Here is a 23,427-nt window from a genome sequence, read left to right as displayed (position 1 = left end):
AGCTCTCGGACTAAATCTAAAATATCTTAAACTGTGTCCCGAAGATAAACGGGGGTCTCACGGGTTTGGAACGACATGAGGGTGAGTTATCAATGACATAATTTTCATTTTTGGGTGAACTATCCCTTTAAGTTTCCTTTGTTTCTGGTCAGGCATTGTCTCTAGGCATGCAAGTTATTACATTATTCTTCCGTTGTATTACTGTCTTTGTTTAATAAACATTAACTGTATGTAGATCCACCTCTCACTGACATTACTTTAAACTCATTCTTCCCGCTGGTCGCTCTAGACTTTCTCAGTTCCAGTTAACTTTCGGTTTCATTTTTTGTGCATACAAATAAGTTGTTTTAGTGACATAAGATTCCAGTACACAGAGACAACCACACACACAGACAAAATACTACTACTAATAATAAATAAATAAATAAATATAAACACAAATATTGCAAAATAAATAAATTTTATAAACAGTTGTGCTATAGATCGAAAGGAATTAAATGATTTCCTTACGAAATTAACTCCCCAAGCCAAAACTCAGGAGCTCACAGAAAACAGATACCATTCTGCCATGCAATAAAACAATAAAACTGCTCTGGAAAAGAAATTTTCAAGGAGTGCAAACAACACCTATTTACGACCTCCTTCCTCCCTCTCCCCTCCTTGCCTCTGACTCTCACTCTTCTCCTCCAAAAGCAAGAATATCCACATGCCGTGTTATATCTAGTGACAATGATGTTTTTTCCACTTCATGTTTAGTATCATTTTAAAGGACTCTGTGCGATTGGTAAAATGGTCTCTATTTCACAATAGTCATTTATATTATGAGAAAGATCAAGAACTTTTGTAGAATTGTGTTCTGCTGAGAAGGAGGTGTGTTCCCCTTTAGGGGTCTTTGAGAATGTTTAACTCCAACCAGGTTTGACCCTTATGTGACCGTGATAACCTATTGAACCAAAATGACCGTTATGTTTTTACAGCTGATTTGAAGATTTCTTTGTTGTCTGGTCTGAGTATTTAAGGGGATTGACAAAACTGTATGGGGCAATTCTGTAGTCAGATCAGCCCATAGTGTAGAGTGTATCTCATATGCTCCATACTATGTATCTTTCTGAAGTCAGGTATATTATTATTTACTCAAAACTGTAATTGTGTTGAACACATTGTGCCCATTGAGCACATTGTATAGTTGTTTGTGTTACTACCTGTGCACATTGTCTAGTTAAGTTTATTCTCTAAAACACCCGAGTGCTTTGCTATACATTTTAGAACATGTGTCTTAAATTAGAATAACTGTTACGTGTGTGACTGTTAAATTTGTTTGTCTCCTGCGTGGATCACGTGGTTGTTGCCCATATGACTACAGTGTCTGTGCAGGAGCAAAGTTGCTACATGGTTACAATGTGATTCACAATTGCACTGCGTTTCTAAATTGGCTTCTAATTGTTTCATTATGTAATTGACATGATACAATTATACCGGACTAATAATAAATTGTTATATTTGATTTATCCTAAACTCGTCTGAAATCATTATGACTAGTAAACTGTGAGGAGGCTTTTGTTACCGCAAAGTTACGGCCAGGGTAAGTCAAACTGAAGGCTCAGGAATGATTGCAGCAGTAGGCACATCATCGGAGACCTTCTGATTTCTGTCTATCGCTGGTGTTAGCAAGTTGTATGGGAAAAGACTAAATAAACTACACTTTTGTCATAAGCAAGCAGTAGGCGGCAGGCAAAACATGTATTAGTCTACCTACACCCTCTGACTAGCATCAGACTGGCGAGTTTGTGATCGTAAGATCCACGTAAAGCTAGCGTGAGACTTAAAAGAGACATTAGGTGCCCAGTGGATGGATAATTGAAAGTATAGTGAATCCGGAATAATCAAATATCAAAAGACTCGAACTCACAACCCTTCGATTGTGAGTCCAACTCTCTAACCATTATGCCACGACTTCCCAGCGCTGACCAGATGGCAAAAGTTCAAAGCTCCTGTGGTAGGTCTTCCACAGCTGGCGATGTACAACCTTTGTTGTACAAAGCCTATTTCACAATGGAGTCAATGTGAATGTCCCACTTCAGGTCCTGAGAGATGGACTGCAGCTACAGTGCTGTTCATGATGGTGAGCGGGGGGAATGCAGGGGGGTTTCTCCTGAAGTCCACGATCATCTCCACTGTTTTGAGCGTGTTCAGCTCCAGGTTGTTAAGACTGCACCAGACAGCCAGCTGCTCAACCTCTTGTCTGTAAGCAGACTCATCACCGTCCTGGATGAGACCGATGACTGTAGTGTCATCTGCAAACTTCAGGAGCTTGACAGAGGGGTCTTTAGAGGTGCAGTCTTTGGTGTATAGGGAGAAAAGTAGAGGAGAGAGAACACATCCCTGAGGGGCGCCAGTGTTGGTGGAGCAGCTGTTTGACATGAATTTCCCCAGTCTCACTAGCTGTCAGAAAGCTTGTGATCCACTGACAGATAGAGCTAGGAACAGAGAGCTGGGTCAGTTTGGTCTGGATGTCTGTTGGGATGATGGTGTTGATAGCCGAACTAAGTCTTTGCTTTGTCCAGATGTTGCAGGATAAAGTGCAATCCCATCTTGATTCGATCCTCCACGGACCTGTTAGGTCCAGTAAGGGTTAAGGGATGTCCTTCAGATAAGACAGAACCAGTTAGAAATCAGTGTTGAGTTCTACTGTAAGGATAACCCTTCCTGCTTTAAATGTTTCAAAACGATTAACAGTTGAAAATATTTTAAATATAGAAAATAATCAAAAAGTAATCAAATGTAATCTGTTAAACTAATTTAATAAAGCAATTGACATAGTTATACTACATATTACATTTTAAATACGGTAACCTTTAAACTGTAACATATTACATTACCAAAGTAATTTTCCCAGCACACAAAAATTGTCAAAGATTCATGTATCCACTTGCTCTTTCCACTCCCTTATGTTATTTTCACCGTATGCTGTTGGATTTATAATAAGACTTTTATAAAAAAAGACTTTTTGTCAAAGTTCACCACTGTTTTTTATTGAAGTGTTTGACGAGTTTGAAGATTAAAATTTTCTGCAAAATGTGATTTGAGCTATCATCATTTTAATGCATTAACCATCTATATAAGTACTGTCAAAGGGTGAGTGATTTATGTCTCTACTTAATAATATTTTGAGGTCATAAAAGTAGCCTAAACTTAAGAGCCCTTGAACAGATCTGAAAAGACCAAATGAATGAAGGAATGATTAGTAATAATAATGATGATGACGATAACAACAACAACAACAACAACAAAAATCAATGTGTTATTTTCTTTTCTTTATGTAGGCTAATTCACATAGTTTAATTAAATGTTTTCTTTTTTCAAATGTTTTTCTCTTTGTAGGCCACTGATGAAGAACATGCATTGACTGCGATGAATGCTGGTCAAAGAAGAGAGCGTCCTTTCCCCTAAACTGATGCATCAGTGGTTTAAAGGAGGACGCTGTCCTGGATGATGAAGATGTCAAATGCTGTGCTGATTGGGCTTCTTCATGACTACATCAGTTATGCTGAAGAGATCATGAAAATCGACTGTGATGCATGGTCTGTATTCATGGACTATGAAACAAACTGGAAGTGTATAATTTTTAAAAACAAAATGTTAAATGCTTGTTCCGTGTCGTTTAGTAGAAATGGAGTTTACACTTTGTCACACATGTGTCTGTTAAATGTTATAATATCAGTGTTATTGTTGTGGTTTATTTGTGTACTGTCATGCCAGAACAGTTTGTAATGAACTTAACTAATTGTATAATTATTGTATAAATATACGATAACTGTACAATAATTATATGACAATTATACAATAATTATATGATAATTACACAATAATTATACAATTATTGTATAATTGTGGTTTTGTATATTTTATATATAAAAATGTATTTATATGAAATTTGATCTTAAAAGTTCTATTCAACAAATGTTCAATGCTGTATTTATAATCTCTGTGGCTGTTAATGCCATACGTTTCTGTATTTCCTCTTACATGCATGTACATTTTTGACTGTTTTCTCGTTTTTAATTAATATTTACCTTTTGATAGTTATTCTTTGTGTGTAGTGATTTTAAAATGAACAATGCTTAGCTCGATTTGGGTTCATTTTAGCCTAGCAATGTAGTAATTTTAAACCATGAAAAAGCAACACAGCATGCTAAACATAATAACCCAGCTTGTTTGATTAAAATAACCCATTGCTGGGTTCGTCCCTTTTTGACCCAGTGCTGGTTTGCCAAAACAACCCAAATTGTTTTTTTTTTCAACCCAGCAGTTTTTAATGTAACGAATTGACTGAGATTAAGACGTTCACCTGCATAACTTTTGCACAAAGTTTGTACGTTGCTTGTGTGTGATATCAATTGGCTTGACATGGTTTAAAACTGAAATATTTCTAACATTGAAAAGTAACCAGTTAACCCCCTGCCCGACCCGTATCTAAAACGTACAGCGGTGTGTTTCCCAAAAGCATAGTTGCTAACCTAGTTGGATGGCAATGGGAAATTTAATTGCAACCAACAAAGTTAACTTAGTTAGCAACTATGCTTTTGGGAAATGCACCCCAGAACAGTGACACCACTGTGTAGTATTGAACTGAGCCGTGAATTTTGTGAATCATTACACCCCTACCAAACATGCAAACCAGTGCTATTTAAGTCTAGACATGACTCAGTTATTATAAAGTCAATGCAAGTGCAGGGCAGGCAAGACTGCAATCAGAAATCAATGGGGCGTCTCATGCACATGGCTGCAAGACCATCAAATAATGGACACCAAATCAAATTTTCTGTTGTTTCAGAATACCTATAAAATGAAATATAGAAACAACAGTCACTTGTAGTGAACAGTGCCAGCAGTGCATCTGCAGTTTAGCTTTGTTAAATACTGACATGTGCTCCAACATGCTTTGTCTGTCCTATAATGACTAAGCTGTATAACAGACTGTGTGCTCATTATCTCAAAACAACTGTTGAATACTCTGCCTGATCTTGTCCATTAGTCACCCTGTAAGAAAAGAGGTATGCATCAGGAAGAGAGAGGAAAGTAGTACTCATATCAGTTATAAATATAATATACAACAAATTGTCTACAAAGTCTATTAAAATGGGGAATGACATTAATTAAAGTAATTCTATCACTATCAATATAATCCAACATCTATTTAATATAAGAGTGTCATGATCATAAGAACTTGCAAATGAAAAATCCACAGAAGAACAGGACTGAAGCAAAACTACATCTAATGCACTTTAAACCAACAGCATATTGTTAGGGCGATTTAGGCTCTCAAATTATGTTTAAACAAGATAGTATTCACTTGAGATTCAGTCAGAAAATAAGCCAGCTTTAGCACAATAAGAACAACTATTCATGTTGTCTGAGTGTTAAATTATGCAACATCATCTGTATAAAACAGCCACAAACCGAAAGACCAGCGAAACAATTCTAGCGTATTGGTTTTCATCCAGCAGACAAAGAGATTTGTCAATAATAAATGTATCTTACTGTATCCGGAGCTCTTTGTGTGGTTTATGTTGCATCAGTATAAATGACGTCTTCCTCAGGAGTCTGAGCTGTTCAATTATAAATTTATTAATAAAAAAAAACCTTTTATGAATCTGAAATAATGGTTAAAAGAATTTGTTGGCACTACTTTTGCAAAAAAATTGTTTGCAAAAAGTTGATAATACTTGCCTTCTTGTTTTGCTCGTTTGTATTTTTTACGCCGACAAAACACCAACACAACTATGCCCACTAGCAGCAACAGCAGCACAAAAATTATAGGAAGGGCGAGAAATAAACTTTGACTGGCTCCTGCAATGGATAAAACAGCCATTACCTTAAAGGAGACTCACAAGACTTTAACCAAGATGAAATAACAGCATATCTGTACCTGGACATGTCCCACAGAGGTCGGTGATGTTGAGGTGTGTGAATGAATAGGACCGGTTAGTGAACGAATAAGCCACAACACAGCTGTAGGAATCATCCAGACACTCAATCTCCAAAGGTAGAGAGATGGTTTTGTTGAGATCAGACACACTGATGCTGGACCATAAACTGTTTCCTTTGTACCAGGAGAGAGTCACATGACCCACATTCACCACTGAACACACCAATGAACAATTCTGCTGTGAGGATCTTTCTGATACTGAAGGGTTTCGAGGAGAATCACTGATGACAGGAACAGTCAGAGGAGCTAAAAACATTAAAGGAAAAAATTCAGGATAAATTGGTCATAGAAATATCTGTACAGATCCTTAGTTCATTTCTCTAAAAATAGCAATGAATGTTTAGAATCTCTAAGACAAATTCTATAGAGGTCTGGGCAGTTGATATTCTCAATAAGCAAAAATTCTTCTTAAAGGGGTCATTTCAAGTGTTCCTTTCTTTTTGGAGAATTACAAGCTCTTGGTGCATAAAGAAGATCTGTAAAGTTGCCAAGACTAAAGTCTCAAACCCAAACCCTGACTCACAGTGTGTAAGTACGTTTACATATGCAAAGGATTTACCACTGATCATTCAAACCTGAGTTTTGAGCAGATAACAAATACATACATGGTAATATTACGCAGTGTGATACACAAGTTACACAACACACCGCAACATGTAATAAGACAAGGTTTTGTCTCATCGTGCCATTAGATGGCATCACAGTGTGGAGAGGGGCGTAACATTTCTGTCACACGCTTGAGGTATCCGGCCAATCAAAACGCACTGGATAGCTGGCCAATCAGAGCAAACCTCACTTTTCAGAATAATGAGCTTTGTGAAATCAGATAGGTTTCAGATGTTTCAGAAAGGAAAAAACAATAATGTACAAAAAATATGTGGAAAATATATATATATTTTTTGTACTTAAACCGCATAAACACTGCATTACACCAAATACACAAAACTATGTTATTTTTAGCAGCATCATATGACCCCTTTAAGCTTGGCTGAATCCTCCCACTAACAGCCTTCAGCGGTCCACAAACAACACAATAAAGAATTCATTATTGACTCACCATAGACAGCAACACTGAAGCTCTTGTGCTTCACATCTCCATTGATGATCTGTACTTTATAAAGTCCCGAGTGTAATTTGTTAATGTTTGTGACGGTCAGAGATCCTGTCTGCTCATCGATCTGCAGTCTGTCTCTGAATCTCTCATTGTTCTCTTTAATGTCATATACAGATTTGATCTTTTTATAGATTTCAGCTAAACGAGTCTCTGAATTTTGATCTCTAAATGTCCACAGAATCAGATGATCTGTCAGTATTTCAGAAACATCTGTATTTAAAGTGACAGAATCTCCTTCCATCACTGATATCGTCTCGGTTTCATCTGTGTAAACACCAAACACACCTGAAACAAATCAAAACTAAATGATTAAAACGCTAATTAAAGCAACAGCATCAAACTTAATTCTGACTTTACTTGTCTACACCATAGTGAAATAATATCACTTAAATGTAGATCGCAAACATAGTGTTGGTGTGCTGGAGTTATATATATATATAAAAATATATATTAATATAAAAAAATATTAATTTTAAAAAATAATAAAAGTCAATTATGATACAAGAACATGAAAGAAAACAAGAACTTAGGACAAACATACTGAAAATGTACAACTTACCACATAAAAGCCATGAGAAAAAATAGATAAATGTGTAAACCATCTTCTTTAACAGCTCAAACACTTCGGAAGCATAAAACAAATCATTATGCATCAGTATTCTAGGCTAGTAGCAAACCTCTCCGATCGAAAAAGCAAACAACAGCTGACTTCAGGCTACTCGAGTTTGCGCAAGGGTTGTGCTACACACCTCTCTGTAATTTTCGCATCAGGTAATTGTAGTGACAATTTAAATAATTAAACCTTTTAGAGCAGTGGCGTGTCCACGAGGGTGGAGAGGCTACAACTGAGCTTTGCCAAAGCAGCATATGTGATCGAAGTGCATTGAGAGCGGAACAGCTTGCTTTTGACTGATGCGGGGTTTTTTGGTTTGTTTTTTTGTCTGAGAGTTCCGTTTTTCGCTTGCTGTCAGAGTGCTCCATTATAAACGACTCAAAGGTTATTAAAATTAAATCTAAATTTAATCTTAAAATTAATTCTGTCATTGTCAAATTATTCCTTTTGGGGTGGAGTATCCCCAAGTGCAATCCATATCGCCAAAAAAAAAAAAAAAAAAAAAAACTATATATAGCTACCTATTAACTTTGGTAGTAAAGAGTGCAGGACTGTGCACATGAAAATGACTGGGTTAAAAGTATCTTGTGTAAGTTTATATAAATATTTTATTACATTTTTGTAAGCAAAAGATGGTGAAGAGATTTATAAACTGAAACTGAAGTTCATGATTTTCTCAGAGCTAATGTGGGAGTTTGTTTGTTTGACTATCTTTAATTTAATTTAGCCTACTATATGATCTGTTACAAAAATGAAGACATTTCTTTGATGTAAAAAACCTCCAAAGAGTACTTTACATATGTTGTGGTTTTAATTCTAATTGTCACAGTCATTCAATTATTTCAGCAAACTCAGGATTTTAGAGAACTAAAAGAGTCCTATCTCTTCTCTCTGCAAAAGATTAGACGTCCAGGAAGTAATCAAACTCTGTGACCATCTGGGTGGAAAGCATGAGTCATTCGAGTGAAATAAAAGCCTGATGGTGTATCAATTAACTAATGCATATACGGGAAAGTTCAGAGAATATCGACAGATTGAGATGCCGGCCATAGACCAGGCCTGCCAGTAACTGATGCTCTTTGGAAGTAATCCAGCAATAATGTTGTGAAAACATTAATTTCATGAATTTTTAATCCGAACATGAAGGTCTATATCAGATGTGTTGTAAAATTGAGTTGCTAGTGGTAGCTCTTCTCTTTTAAAGTGCATTTTCCGATTGGCAACAGATCCACAACGAAGCGTCCATTTAGAGATTTATGTGAGATTAACCCATTTATTGTCAACACAAAATTTGCACGTGTGTGTGGTTTTCTACAAATAAAGACATAAGAAAATATATAAATACAAATAACAATAACAAATAAAAGTAGACACAATAGATATAATAACAGCAATCTCCACAATGATTTATTAAAATACAATTAATAAAGTAAATAGGAGAACAAATGTGGCATTATATGCCAAAGTGCACAGAGAGAAATTACTAATACTGAGCGGTAGAAATATGACACCTCTCAGAGAGTGTCTAGTGCATTAGTGCACATGCAATTTTACCTTTGTGGTTGTTTTCTTACAGAAAGGTGTTACAGAAGATAACACAGTGGGCTCAAGTGTTATGATGAGTGAAATAGTTACCTACATGAGAGAAGTGGTTTGGAAATTGGATGGATTTAGAAACAAAAATAGTTTTCATTCTGAGCCTATTTTATGTTAATAATTTATATCCAACCAGTAATACTAATGGATTTCAGCATTTAATGCTATTTTAGTAGTAGTGCTTTCACTTTAATATTATTATGTAAAATCAGGGTCCTGATGTGAAACCAGTTGAGAACCACTCCCAGGCAGAATACACATATTATTGTTAAAGGGGTTATATTATGTTTTTTTTTTTTTTTTTAAAGATCCTTATTTTGTGTATTTGGTGTAACAGAATATGTTTACATGCTTTAATCTTCAAAGAACACATTATTTTTCAAATAGTGTACATTACTGTAGGTCTTCTATGCCCCGCCTCCCTCCTTCTGACAAGCGCAGGCTGCTCTGATTGGCCAATTGACACAGTGCATTGTGATGGGCCAAAAACTGCAAGCACTCGTCAGAAAATTAGCGCCCCTTTCCATAATCAGAAGTTTAATTTTTCAAAATAAATGTAAAACAGTTAATAATTTCCTTAGTTTTACTATCAGTTCAAGCCAAAAGAGGAACAGAGTATTGTGACAGACACAGTGATGAAGCTCATATGTGTTTGCAGTACACAAGCCACAGACGGTTAAACAGCTGACTGTAACGTTCGTGCACCAGAGAAACACAAGGAGAGGGAGAGATCCAATTGCAGGTAAATTTATTAACAAATGAGGGTAATCCAAATAAACAGTCCAAGGAGACAAACAAAACAAAAGAGGGAACCGGAAGGAAAGGAACGGGAACTCGGAGGAAGAGAAGGCAAGGGTAGGTCTCGGGAGAAGAGAACACTGGTAACACGAAGGGTAAGGACTCCATACAAACAACAGCGAAAGACAGTTATTTATAAGGAGACTAATGACAATAGATTGCCTGCACCTGGTGCAATTAAACTGGAGTGCAATTACTGTGAAGACAGGACAAGACTAAAGGAATTAAAGTGCCTATGGTGAAGTGCCTAAGGAGAAGTGAGCTCACTAGTGGACACCAAAGAAAACAGAGACTGACAGCGTGACATTACCCCCTCCTTCACGGAGCAGCTGCCAGATGCTCCACCCGAAACCTAAGGGAAAACCAAAGACAAAAAACTAGGAGGGAGGTGGAGCGGCGGAGGACTAGGGGGGGAGGGGCCAGATAACATGGTACACAGAGACAGGAGGACCAGGTAGAATGGGGAAACAGAGACAAGACAACCAGGTAAAATGGGGAAACGGAGACAAGACAACTAGGTAAAATGGGATAGAGACAAGAGAAGTGCCACACAAAACAAAGAGTCCAGGAGGGTGGTGGACTGGCAGAGGATAAGGGGGAGGGACGGAGGGCCAAGTCCTAGAGGGAAATGGAAACGACAGACACAGACTTGAAACCCAGGAGGGAGGTGGACCGGCGGAGAATCATGGGGAGGGACTGAGGGCCAGGTCCAAAGGAGGAAACAGACAGAAAAAAAAGAAAAGAAAACAAAAACATTTGTCCATGAACGACATCACGAGATGCCCACCAGGGCAGAGCAGAAGACCACTACCACCATGTGGTCAAGGCGGAAGCCCCCCAGGGTGGAGCAGAAGACCACCACAACTGTGTGGTCAGGGCGGAAGCCCCCCAGGGCGGAGCAGAAGACCACCACAGCCCAGCCATGTGGTCAGGACGGATGCCCCCCAGGGCGGAACAGAAGACCACCACATCCTTGTGGTCGAGGCCGGAATCCCCCAGGGCGGAACAAAAGACCACCACAACCGTGTGGTCAAGGCGGAAGCCCCCCAGGGCGGAGCAGAAGACCACCATATCCTTGTGGTCGAGGCCGGAATCCCCGAGGGCGGAGCAGAAGACCACCACAACCGTGTGGTCAAGGCGGAAGCCCCCCAGGGCGGAGCAGAAGACCACCATATCCTTGTGGTCGAGGCCAGAGTCCCCCAGGGCGGAGCAGAAGACCACCACATCGGTGCGGCCAGACCAACGGGAGGACAAACTCTGGTAATCCCATGGTGTTTATACTGGATTCCAGAGCATCGGTGCTGACTTGACTCTGCCCATGAAAATTATTGGTTACTTGCATTTGTTCATGAAGAGCCCCGGTGACTTGACTCAGTCCTTGAAGACCACCGGTGACTTGACTCAGTCCTTGAAGATCACCGGTGACTTGACTCAGTCCTTGAAAATCACCAGTGACTTGACTCAGTCCTTGAAGATCACCAGTGACTTGACTCAGTCCTTGAAGATCACCAGTGACTTGACTTGACTCTGAAAGGTCAACGGTGACTAGCCTTGTCTCCAGAAAGTCCATGGTGACTAGTCCTGACAATGTAAGGTCGACGGTGACTAACCCTGACTCTGGAAGGTCGACGGTGACTAACCCTGACTCTGGAGGGTCCACGAGCACCTGACTTGACTCTGGAGAGTCAACCGGAACCTGACTCAACTCTGGAAATTCAATGGGCACCTGACTCGACTCTGGAGGGTCAACAGGAACTAGCCCTGACTCTGGAGGGTCAACAGTGACTAACCCTGACTCTGGAAGGTCGATGGTGACTAACCCTGACTCTGGAAGGTCGACGGTGACTAACCCTGACTCTGGAGGGTCCTTGAGCACCTGCTTCTGAATAAGCACCAAAAAATAACACACACCCATTCACAAAAAGAGCAGTTTTCCTCTCATATCACTCACGAGCGCTATGTCCCCATGCAGCGAACAAGCAATCGAGCTAATTCAACCCCTCTTTGTATGGGCCACATAATGGCAAGCCATTCCCAGAGTGTCAGAATGGGTTATGGGAATAATAAATCATGGCTACTCCCTATAGTTCGCACTACGACCCCCACGCTTCTGCAGGGTGCTCACCATTTCAGTACACAATGAGAAAACTCACGCTCTGTGTGCCAAAGTGGGAAATCTGCTGGAAAAAAGAGCCATGGAAGTTGTTCCAGCTCATAGCGACTCAGGACTTTACAGCCAGTACTTCCTAGTTCCCAAGATGGATGGCTCCTCGTAAATTTACAAAGTGCATGAATGTGGCTCTCTTCCCTCTTACGCAGAAGGCAATTCACATTCTCAATTACCTCAATGACTGGCTGGTTCTGGCTCACTCAGAGTTGGAGGCCTTGAGTTACAGAACCCTGCTCCTCAGCCACCTGGAATGCCTGAGGCACAGGGTGAGTTTTGCCAAGAGTTTACTGTCTCCCAGCCATTGGATACCATTTCTGGGAACAGTACTCGACTCAGTGACAATGAGGGCAATGATGGTGAAGGAGCGCGCTGCCGCTCTACAGTGTCAGCTGTCATCAACGCGACTCTTCAGACTAACATCACGACTGCTGGAATGGGCCCAGAGCAACCTGGGTTCCCAGAGGGCAGTGCACTTACTGGGCAAACTGAACCAGGGTGCGGGCATGCTGCTGAGAAGCAGAGTCCATTCAGATGAGTGGAGGCTTCACCCGCAGACATTTCAGAATATATGGGAGATCTTTGGTGAAGTGGAAATAGACCGCTTAGCCTCAAGAGACAACTCTCATTGCCCTAAATATTTTTCCAAGAGTTTTGTCATACGCCCCGATAGCAGGCCATTTGGGTGGCAAAAACGACCTTGACGTCTGATTTATGAGAGGTGCCAGAAGGCTTAATCCGCCTCACCTTCCTACTATCCCTTCATGGGACATGCCCAAGGTGCTGAGAGCCTTAAAGGGTGCCCTCTTTGAACCAGTAAGATTCATCAGACTGAAGGCCCTATTGCTGTAGAGCGCTCTGCTACTGGCACTGAAACCAAGGCATTGCTGTACACCAAAGATGCTCTCCACACCCCACAGAGCACAAGTGGTTACTCTCTCTGTTACAAAACAGAGGAAGATCAAGAGATGAATCTACTATGTCCTTTAAGGGCACTGAATAAGTCTGCACTGATAAGGCAATCAGAACAGCTCTTTGTATGCTTTGGAGGCCGCACCAAGAGCAGTCTCTTCGTCTTGTGCATGGTTTAGCAGTGTGACTATCACAGAAATTTGTGCGGCGGCCAGTTGGAACTTGCCACCCATATTTGCTAGATTTTATAATCTAGACATCCCTGCACTTCATGCTAGGGTACTTTCTGTGTAACCTCACTGAGCTTATTCTGCTTCTATTCTGCTATTGTCATATCTTGGTATCATATATCAAGTATGATTGCATTGGTTGTTCCCCCGTTCTTAGCACGCCATTATTGAACTGGGTTACCATATCATCTAGCGACGCAGTACAAGTGAAGTATTGAAAGGGAATGTACTTGGTTTACAAACGTAACCTTGGTTCCCCGAAATATATAAATGAGTACTGCATTCCTTGCCATGTTAAAAAGGATGCACGACTCAGTCATCGTTTTAATCGAAGTAACCTCAATGCCTGAGGCAAAGCGGCCTTAATTTAACCAGAGGCCACACCCATTCTGGCAGGCTTCACTGCCATAGGTTCGTTCAGCACCGCTGCCGAGCCATTGGTTCATTTCTATACACTGCACGAACCGATAGAAAGGCAATTTCACTGCGTGATTGAATAAGGCTTCAGTTCAGGAGAAAAAAGTTAGTTTTTACCATAGCGTCTAGCAACGCAGTACTCGTTCCCGTATTTCAGGGAACCAAGGTTACATTAGTAACAGAGTACGTTTTACTTACATTCTAAATCATAAAACACCTTAAAAACATTTTCAAAATGTCTATTTCACATCTGATAGGAAATATCCTACAGATTGCAGATGAGCAAACACTAAAAAATGTCTTGCAGATGTAAATGCAGACATCAAATAGAGATCTCCGTGATGTATGTGTGCTATCAGTGTTTGCAACAGAAACTCTAGATTTAGATACATACTGAAACTATAAAACTGTTCTATATTATTATTATTATTAAGGGTCTGATATAAATATATTAAAAAGATATTTCTGAGTACTGAACTCTTACAGCAAAACAACAAATTCAAATGACAGTCATCTTTACAATAGTTTGCCAGCTTCCTTTCTGTGTGACACCATTTTATTAAACACAACAGGTAAATAACTTACATACAGCTATTACATCAATCATATAAATTACAATATTGAACATTAAATATGAATATAAATATGTCATTAAAATCTTAAACTTACAAAAAATAACTAATTTCATGTTTCTGGTGTCAAACTTCCTTCACATTTATCTACATATTCATTTCTGTATCCTAATTTTATTTCTGCAGGCAGATGCCAGAGCAGACTCACAGATAATGCTTATCTGATGATAACAATACAGCTTCCACTGCTTCTTTTCAGGTTTTATTAGAAACGAATTGGCGCATTACCGCCACCGACTGGTATGGAGTGTGCAATAACAGTTCCCTTCCCTTTTTATACCTTCTCAATTCATTTAGTTATTTTAGATATTGAAAAATAAATAACAGGTGGTATTTTGTAAAATATCTACTAGCTCGACTGCTTTTATTTTTCTATCATAAAAGATCATGAGAGTTTCTTGAGAGAACGCAAAGATGCAAAGGCAGTGGAATATGATTTTTCCTCCCATTTCATATTGTTTTCCGTCTCTGTACAATGACTTAAAAAATATACAAATATAATTTCTACAACACGAGATGAATGAAACATCAATAGCACATCAATAATAGTCTATATCAAAACAAATCTAAAATGACAAAACAAATCCCTTTTAGTAGTCTTTTGGTATGGAATATTTATTTACACGTAAAAAACGCTCTGCTTTCCTTTATGAATAAGAGTAAATGAGTCAATAGTGATACACTGTGTAGAGGAAGTATAGTTAAAACTCATAGACCAAAGATTTCATTCAATCAAAGAAATCTTAAAATAAATTTGTTTCCAGTGTCAAGAGAAGGAGTCAGCTCTACTCTTCAAAGGAAAAGAGATTGTGCCGAAACACAACTCTTCATCAGGATGAAGCTTCTTTCAGCAAGTTTTTTTCAAAAAAGAAGAGACAGCGAAAAACTCCAACACAATTAATCACAAAATGTTTATTTCTTCTTTTTCATCATTCTTAGTAAACATGAATCTAACATCGGTTCTTAAAAAGAGAATAGACTAAAGAAGGGTGTCTCTGACCTATGTGACTTTAGACGACTTAAAACACTTAACAGCACGACAATTACTTGAGAATATAAGCTTATGAATGTGTGTACATACAGCAAAGAACTTCATTTCTAGTAGGAAAAACTACTTTATTTTATTCACTCACTAAAATCACTCCATAAAAAGTCATGTAAATGGATCAAAATACAAAAATCACAAAGCAAAATTATTTAAACAATACAAAGTTAATCTTATTCAAGAATAAAGATTTCTTCATTTAGGATGAGACCTGTCTTTTTTTAGTTTATCTTTATCTCACACTAGAAACTGTTGGTCTTGCAGATGAACTCTGTTAACTCTAACAACTATAGACAATGTTTTGTTGGGTCATGTTTGGTGAGGACACAGTATCACATTTAAGTGTTCTGGATCTAAAGATTAAATATACTGTTATTTCAAACCTTTAGATTTTTGGTTGACTGAGTTAAGAAGATAACCTTCCCACATGTTAGGCAGTGATATGACTTCTGGTGTGGATCATCTCATGTGTTTTCAGCTTTTGTAGCTGAATGAATCTCTTAGCACAGTGTGAACACTTGTAAGGTTTCTCTCCAGTGTGGATCATCTCATGTATTTTCAGATTTGGTAACTGACTGAATCTCTTGTCACAGTGTGAACACTTGTAAGGTTTCTCTCCGGTGTGGATCCTCTCATGTTTTTTCAGATTTGGTAACTGACTGAATCTCTTGTCACAGTGTGAACACTTGTAAGGTTTCTCTCCGGTGTGGATCCTCTCATGTATTTTCAGACTTGGTAACTGACTGAATCTCTTGTCACAGTGTGAACACTTGTAAGGTTTCTCTCCGGTGTGGATCATCTCATGTGTTTTCAGATATCTTGACTCAATGAATCTCTTGTCACAGTGTGAACACTTGTAAGGTTTCTCTCCGGTGTGGATCATCTCATGTGTTTTCAGATTTTGTGACCAACCGAATCTCTTGTCACAGTGTGAACACTTGTAAGGTTTCCCTCCGGTATGGATCCTCTCATGTATTTTCAGATAATGTGACCGTTTGAATCTCTTCTCACAGTGTGAACACTTGTAAGGTTTTTCTGCAGTGTGAATTGTCTGGTGCTGTGTCAGTTCAGCATCTCTAACAAAAGTCTTCCCACAATCAAAGCACATATGATCTTTCACATCACTGTGTCTTTTCTGGTGTATTTTTAAAGAACCCAGCTGAGTAAAACTCTTTCCACACAAAGAACACATGTAAGGCTTCTCTTTTGAATGAACTTTTAGGTGGTCCTTCAGTGCATCTGTCCTAAAAAATGTTTTACCGCACTGATCACAGTAAAACGGTCTTTCTCCAGAGTGAGAACGCATATGTAATTTATAAGAGCACTCCTTTCTGAAAGACTTCCAACACTGATCACATGTGTATGGCTTTTCTCCGGTGTGAATAGTCATGTGTTCCTTAAGATTTATTTTAATTCTGAAACTCTTTCCACATTGATTACATGTGTGCGGCTTCTCTCCAGTGTGAATAGTCATGTGTATCCTAAGATATCCTTTATGTGCGAAACTCTTCCCACATTGATCACATGTGTGTGGTTTCTCTCCACTGTGGATTTTCATGTGAGACTTAAGGCCCCCTTTATGTGCAAAATTACTTCCACACTGATCACATGTATATGGCTTCACTCCGGTGTGGATTTTCATGTGATCATTAAGGGTTCCTTTTAATTTGAAACTCTTTCCACATTGATCACATGTGTGTGGTTTCTCCCCAGAGTGGATTTTCATGTGTCTCTTCAGGTTTTGTTTTAATGTACAACTCTTCCCACACTGAAGGCACCTGAAAGACTTCTTGGCTCTTCTTTTCAATGAATTACTTTTAGTCTGTGAGTGACTCAAAGATTTTCTGAGATCAGTTTTGACATGATGGTGTTTCTCCTCCACTTCACTCTCCTCATTCTCTTCCGTCAGGTCTAAAATAAAAGTAAGAAAGGTTTCATTTTGAGTAAATCATACAATTTAGAGACATTAAACAGTCAACCTTGAAATAAACTGCTATAAAAAATATTTATTTTGAAGTATTTATAGGTATAGTTCACCCAAAAATGAAAATTGGTTACTGTATATTTACTCTCTATGATTTACTTTACATCCTAGGCATATCCGACCTTCATCTTTCAGGTGAAAACAATCACAGTTACATTTAAAATTGTTCTGGCTCTTCCAAGCTGTACTGTATAATGGCAGTGAATGGTGTCCCTGTTTTTGAAGCTTAAAAACTGCATTCAGCCATCACAAAACTGCTCCACACGGCTCCGGGGTGTTAATAAAGGCCTTCTAATGTTAAACGATGCATTTAATGTAAGAAAAATATAGATTAAAAAAAATGTATAAATTATAATCTCCAGCTGCTGGTTGCTCAAGCAGGCACATTCACAAAAAGGCGTTCGAGCGTGTGATGTAGGCGTAGCGGAATGTGCAACCTTAGCTTTGTGGATAAGGGTGTAATCTCGCCTGAACCAAGTTTTGTTTACAGCTCAGCTCCTGTGGTTGTAGTCCTACCTCTCCGATAGATCCTTCAGCGAGTTTTGGAGGCGTGATGTTTCTAAGTCACAACAACTTGCTCCTGGGGTTCCTCAAGGCTCAGTACTCGGACCACTTCTCTTCTCCATCTACATGACATCATTAGGATCTGTCATTCAGAAGCATGTGTATCAGTCTCTCCTCTCTTCCTTCTCTGAAAATGTCTTCACTGCTAAAACATCCTACTACCACAACAAAATTAACAACTGTTGTGACACTCGGACACTCTTCAAAACATTCTCTTCTCTTCTTAATCCGCCTCCACCTCCTCCTCCATCGACTCTTACAGCTGATGACTTTGCAGTTTTCTTCACAAATAAGACAAGAACCATCAATGACCAATTTTCCACATCGCAGATGGAGGACAACTTCACAATGACCAATGCACACTCTCTTCACTCTCAGAGATGGACGTTTCCATACTTATCCAGTCCAGTCATCCTACTACTTGTCCACTTTATCCGATCCCCACTCACCTCCTTCAAGTGGTCTCTTCTTCAGTCATACACTTACTCACATTATCAACTCATCTCTTCACTCTGGAGCATTTCCCTCAGCATTTAACCAGGCTCGGGTAAGCCCACTGCTTAAGAAACACTCTCTAAATCCAGCGCTTCTAGAAAGCTACAGACAATCCCTTCTTCCATTCATTGCAAAGACACTTCAGCTCTCTATGTTCCTTGTACAGACCAACCTCCTGGACATCAACCAATCTGGCTTCAAAAGTGGCCACTCAACTGAGACTGCCCTGCTCTCGGTTACTGAAGCCGTGCGACTGGCAAGAGCAGCTTCAAAATCCTCAGTACTCATCTTACTGGACCTGTTTGCTGCTTTTGACACTGTTAATCACCAGATTCTCCTGTCCACCCTCAGAAAGATGGGCATCTCTGGAACCGCACTCCTGTGGTTGTAGTCTTACCTCTCTGATAGATCCTTCAGCGAGTTTTGGAGGCGTGATGTTTCTAAGTCACAACAACTTGCTCCTGGGGTTCCTCAAGGCTCAGTACTTGGACCACTTTTCTTCTCCATCTACATGACATTATTAGGATCTGTCATTCAGAAGCATGGCTTTTCTTATCACTGCTACGCTGATGACATCAAACTCTACTTCTCATTTCAACCAGATGACCCGACGGTAGCTGCTCGCATTTCAGCCTGTCTGAGTGACATTTCTAGCTGGATGAATGACCATCACCTGCAGCTCAACCTTACCAAGACAGAACTTCTGGTGGTTCCAGCTAACCCATCGCTTCATCACAACTTCTCTATACAGCTGGGTTCGTCAACCATAAATTCTTCCAGGAGAGCCAAAAACCTAGGAGTCTGCGATTGTTTTTGATATCCGCGTTTTGAAGCAACCACAATACCAATAACGTGATATTTAGCCCCTAAAATGTGAATTTTACCAAGGCAACCCTTCCAAAAAATTGATATTTTAACCCCGGGAAGCAATTTTTATCGGGGGAACCTCCTGGAAATGCGATTTGGCTAGTTTTGGACTAGTTTTGAGAAACAACTGGGCAGGATTTGTTGTAAAAACCTGGCAACCCTGATCTGAACGCACATGCTTGAGATATACTTCTAATTACAGACCCTAGACCCTTCCTGTCAGAAAAAAGCCACCCAACTTCTTGTCCAAGCTCTTGTTCTCTCCAGACTGGACTATTGTAATGCTCTCCTGGTGGGCCTTCCTGCATATACTGTCAAGGCTCTGCAACTGATACAGAATGCAGCAGCAAGGGTTGTCTTCAATGAGTCAAAAAAAAGCTCACGTTACTCCTCTCCTCATCATGTAACACTGGCTACCAGTAGCCGTTCTCATTAAATTCAAGGTACTGATGCTTGCCTACAAGACGACCACTGGCACTGCACCAACATACCTAAACTCACTAGTTCAATCTTATGTATCCTCCATAAGTTTGTGCTCTGCAAGTGAACGACATCTTGTGGTGCCATCCCAAAGACGTTCAAAATCACTCTCACTGACCTTTTCCTGGACTGTGCCCAGCTGGTGGAATGACCTCCCAATCTCAATTCGTACAGCTGAGTCTTTACTCATTTTCCAGAAACATCTAAAGACTCATCTTTTTCGCCAGCACTTAACCAGCTAATACTAGCACTTTTCATTCTAAAAAAAAATTATAATAAAATCCCTGGCTATGCATTCTATACTACACTAACTGAGACTTGTCATGGCACTTGTATACTCTTGTTGTTCTCTTGTTGACCTGGCTGCTTTTTTTGTTCTCATTTGTAATTCGCTTTGGATAAAAGCGTCTGCTTAATGATTACATTTAAATGTTCAATAAAGCCTTATTTTGACTTCTGCTTCTTGAGCTTGATTTTGCAGGACATCGCAGATTTTGACCACGACAGATGGTCAGAAGTGCAGCGCTTAAAGGCGTCCATCCGGTGTGTTTAAATATAAAAGCATGGAACATTGCGAACCAAGTTAACAAAAATACAGGAAATTGCAAACTACACAACATATAAAAAGAGTTCAAAGGGCATAAAGAAAGAACTGACGTTGTCACATATTTTTTAAGCAAAGATGGTGTCCACAAATATCATCAGTAAAATACAGCTTTTAATATAAATATCAATGTAAAAAAAAAAAAAAAAAAAAAAGGGTATATACTCAATGCCAAGGAAACATTACATAAGTCACAAGCTAGAAGGTATCTATTTTACAAGGATACAAGGGACAAGTCAGTGATGCTGACTGATGATTCACAATACTGAATAACATTTTTTATCACTGATTTCCTAATTTTAAAAAAAATAAAATAACATGTGATATTATAAATTAAAAGGTGTCCATCTATTACTTCTCAGACAAAAAGGTTGCACATTTTCTTTGTAGAATTGAAACATCAAATAACTACGGAGCCCCGCACATGACATGCAGTAAATAACAAAACTCAAGTGAAATTTTAAAACAAATGGCAAATCAAATGAATAAATAATAGAAAGAAAGAAAATCTCTTCATATAAATAACTTTTTCTTTAAACAAAGATGCTAAATACATGCACCATAAGCAGATTTTGATTTAAATTACATTGCATAATTTCGAAAAATAAAGCAAAAACTGGATGGTTGGATTTAGCTTTGTGAGACTATACAACAAAAACGTCTGAATGAAACAAAAACAGCACATGAACTGAAAGAGAACTCAAATTCACTCTCTGGCTATCATTTGCTAATTTATATGATTTCACAACTCTTATGGCTGTTCGAACTATAATCACAAAATCTGATGAGCAGTTTTTTTTTATAACTTTATCATAAATGAAGAATCAGGAATAAACACCAACCTTTTTGTTGTTCAGTATCTTCATGCTCCATTCTGCAGGTTTCTGGATCACAAGTTTTCTCACCGTTTTCTATATTGTAGTGTCGTCTGCCGCTGATCTGAAGTATCACACTCAGTCTTGGGATTTTGTTTCTAGAAGATAGACTTTGTTTCAATGAGAACAAAGCCGAGAGCTCTCTGTAGAAAGGATCTCAATTGTTATTCGGCTTCTCCTTATATATAGTTTTCCTGTTTACACAGTGGAAGGCATGTTCTGGACATTTCATAGAGTTTTCCTTTATGCAAACAATTCGATCCTCCCTAGAGAGAAGGGGCCCCCAAGACTTGTTATGGTTTCCAGATGTTTCCCATCTCAGGGTCTGTCCATTTTCTGCTATGCAGGCTTTTTCTTTTTACACACAGTGTTAGATTATAATGGAAGAATAACTGGTTGTATTAATGGCTAGATTCACCTTGATTATACTTGATTAAGTCATAAACTGATTAATAAAAATCTTCAACATTTCCCCCTTTGAGACTTTGTAAGTCTCACATTTGCTTATTTTTCTCCAGAGTGCTACTTCATAATTCAGTCTTATTAGTTAACACTACCTAGTGACTAAATAAATCACAGTTTCATCACCAGTGACTAGATAATGTCATCCCACTCTGGAGGGAGCAGCAGCATAAAATATTACATCATACTCAATCATATATTATGAATATTCTATATATATATATATATATATATATATATATATATATATATATATATATATATATATATATATATATATATATATTCTTTATTCTATTCTCTGTTTAAGAACCGATGTTAGAAATTCAATTTTACTAAGAATGCTGAATAAGAAGAAAAAACATTTTGTGAGTAATTGTGTTAGAGTTTTTCGGCGTCTCACAAACAGTGCTTACCCGGTGACGATCTTACACTGTGATAATCAAATAATGCAGCTTCCAGTGCTTCTTTTCAGGTTCTATTAGAAATGAATTGGTGCATTACCGCCACCGACTGGTATGGAGTGTGCATGTACCTTCTCAATTCATTCAGTTTTTTTAGACACTGAAAAATAAATAGCAGGTATTTTGTAGAATATCTTCTAGCTCGAACTGCATTTATTTTAACTGCAATAAGTTTATTGAGAGAACGCAAAAATGCAAAAGCATTGGAATATGATTTTTCTTACCATTGCATATTTTTTCTCTCTTTACAATGACTTAAAAAATATGCATAAATACAGTTTCTACAACGTGAGATAAATAAAACACCAATAGCACATCAATACTAGCCTACATCAAAACAAATCCAAAATGACACCTATCTTTTTAGTAGTTTTTTAGTAGGGAATATTTACACGTAAAAAACGCTCTACTTTCCTTGTGAATGAGAGTAAATAGTGATACATTGTGTAGAGGAAGTACAGTTAAGACTTGTAGACCAAAGATTTCAATCAATTAAAGAAAACTTGTGTCAAGAACACAATCTAACACAATTAATCACAAAAATTTTATTTCTTCTTTTTCATCATTCTTAGTAAACATGGATCTAACATCTGTTCTTAAAAACAGAATAGATTAAAGAAGGGTGTCTCTGACCTGTGACTTTAGACGACTTAAAACACTTAACAGCACGACAATTACTTGAGAATAGCTTATGAATGTGTGTACATACAGCAAAGAACTTAATTTCTAGTAGGAAAAACTATTTTTATTTTATTCACTCACTCACTAAAATCACTCCATAAAAAGAAATGTAAATGGATCAAAATACAAAAAATACAAAAATCATAATAAAGCTCCAGTGTGGATTCTCATGTGTAAGGGCTCCTTGTTAAATGTTTCCGGCATTGATCACACGTGTGCAGATTCTCTCTGGTGTGGACGTTCACGTGATCATAGGCTGTTTTTTAATGTAAAACTTATTCCACACTGGGGGCAGGTGACAGATTTTTTTGGCTCTTTTAGTAGTGCTGGAGGTGTCATTTGATTTGGATGGAAACTTCGCATTGTGAATCATTTGAGTCCGTTCGGTAGTTCATAGCGGGATCGCGAATCATTTGAGTCAGTTCGGGAGTTCGTAGC

At 38.5% G+C, this 23,427-nt stretch overlaps 1 protein-coding gene across 3 annotated transcripts; it reads right to left on the bottom strand.

Moving 5' to 3' along the window:
• Positions 1-3,673: 3,673 nt before the first annotated feature.
• Positions 3,674-21,976, bottom strand: LOC113092179 (zinc finger protein 665-like). Of its 3 annotated transcripts, XM_026257796.1 has the most exons (6): positions 21,350-21,976; positions 7,047-7,388; positions 5,930-6,235; positions 5,731-5,850; positions 5,542-5,609; positions 3,674-5,040 (listed from the first exon to the last, which is right to left on the bottom strand). In XM_026257796.1, the coding sequence occupies exons 1-5, from the start codon at positions 21,378-21,380 to the stop codon at positions 5,566-5,568; spliced, it is 843 nt and encodes a 280-aa protein (XP_026113581.1). In that variant the 5' UTR covers positions 21,381-21,976; the 3' UTR covers positions 3,674-5,040; positions 5,542-5,565. The 3 variants fall into 3 exon arrangements, with proteins under 3 accessions (XP_026113581.1, XP_026113580.1, XP_026113579.1); XM_026257795.1 differs by lacking the exons at positions 3,674-5,040; positions 5,542-5,609; positions 5,731-5,850; positions 5,930-6,235; positions 7,047-7,388 and adding exons at positions 15,361-17,424; positions 18,014-18,143; XM_026257794.1 differs by lacking the exons at positions 3,674-5,040; positions 5,542-5,609; positions 5,731-5,850; positions 5,930-6,235; positions 7,047-7,388 and adding an exon at positions 15,361-17,424 and having other exon boundaries at positions 21,350-21,975.
• Between the last annotated feature and the right edge of the window lie 1,451 nt (positions 21,977-23,427).

The sequence above is a fragment of the Carassius auratus genome, unplaced genomic scaffold (genome assembly GCF_003368295.1).
Source record: "Carassius auratus strain Wakin unplaced genomic scaffold, ASM336829v1 scaf_tig00214501, whole genome shotgun sequence".
Classification (NCBI taxonomy): domain Eukaryota; kingdom Metazoa; phylum Chordata; class Actinopteri; order Cypriniformes; family Cyprinidae; genus Carassius; species Carassius auratus.
Note: the sequence above shows the minus strand (reverse complement) of the source record. Positions and strands in the feature narration are given on the sequence as shown.

Bases quoted from the DNA above. Each gene is read 5' to 3' on its own strand.
- LOC113092179 (XM_026257794.1), bottom strand. From the start codon at position 21,380: ATGGAGCATGAAGATACTGAACAACAAAAAG. The intron at 17,425-21,349 runs GTTGGTGTTTAT...CTTTTATTTTAG, and splicing joins AGATACTGAACAACAAAAAG to ACCTGACGGAAGAGAATGAG.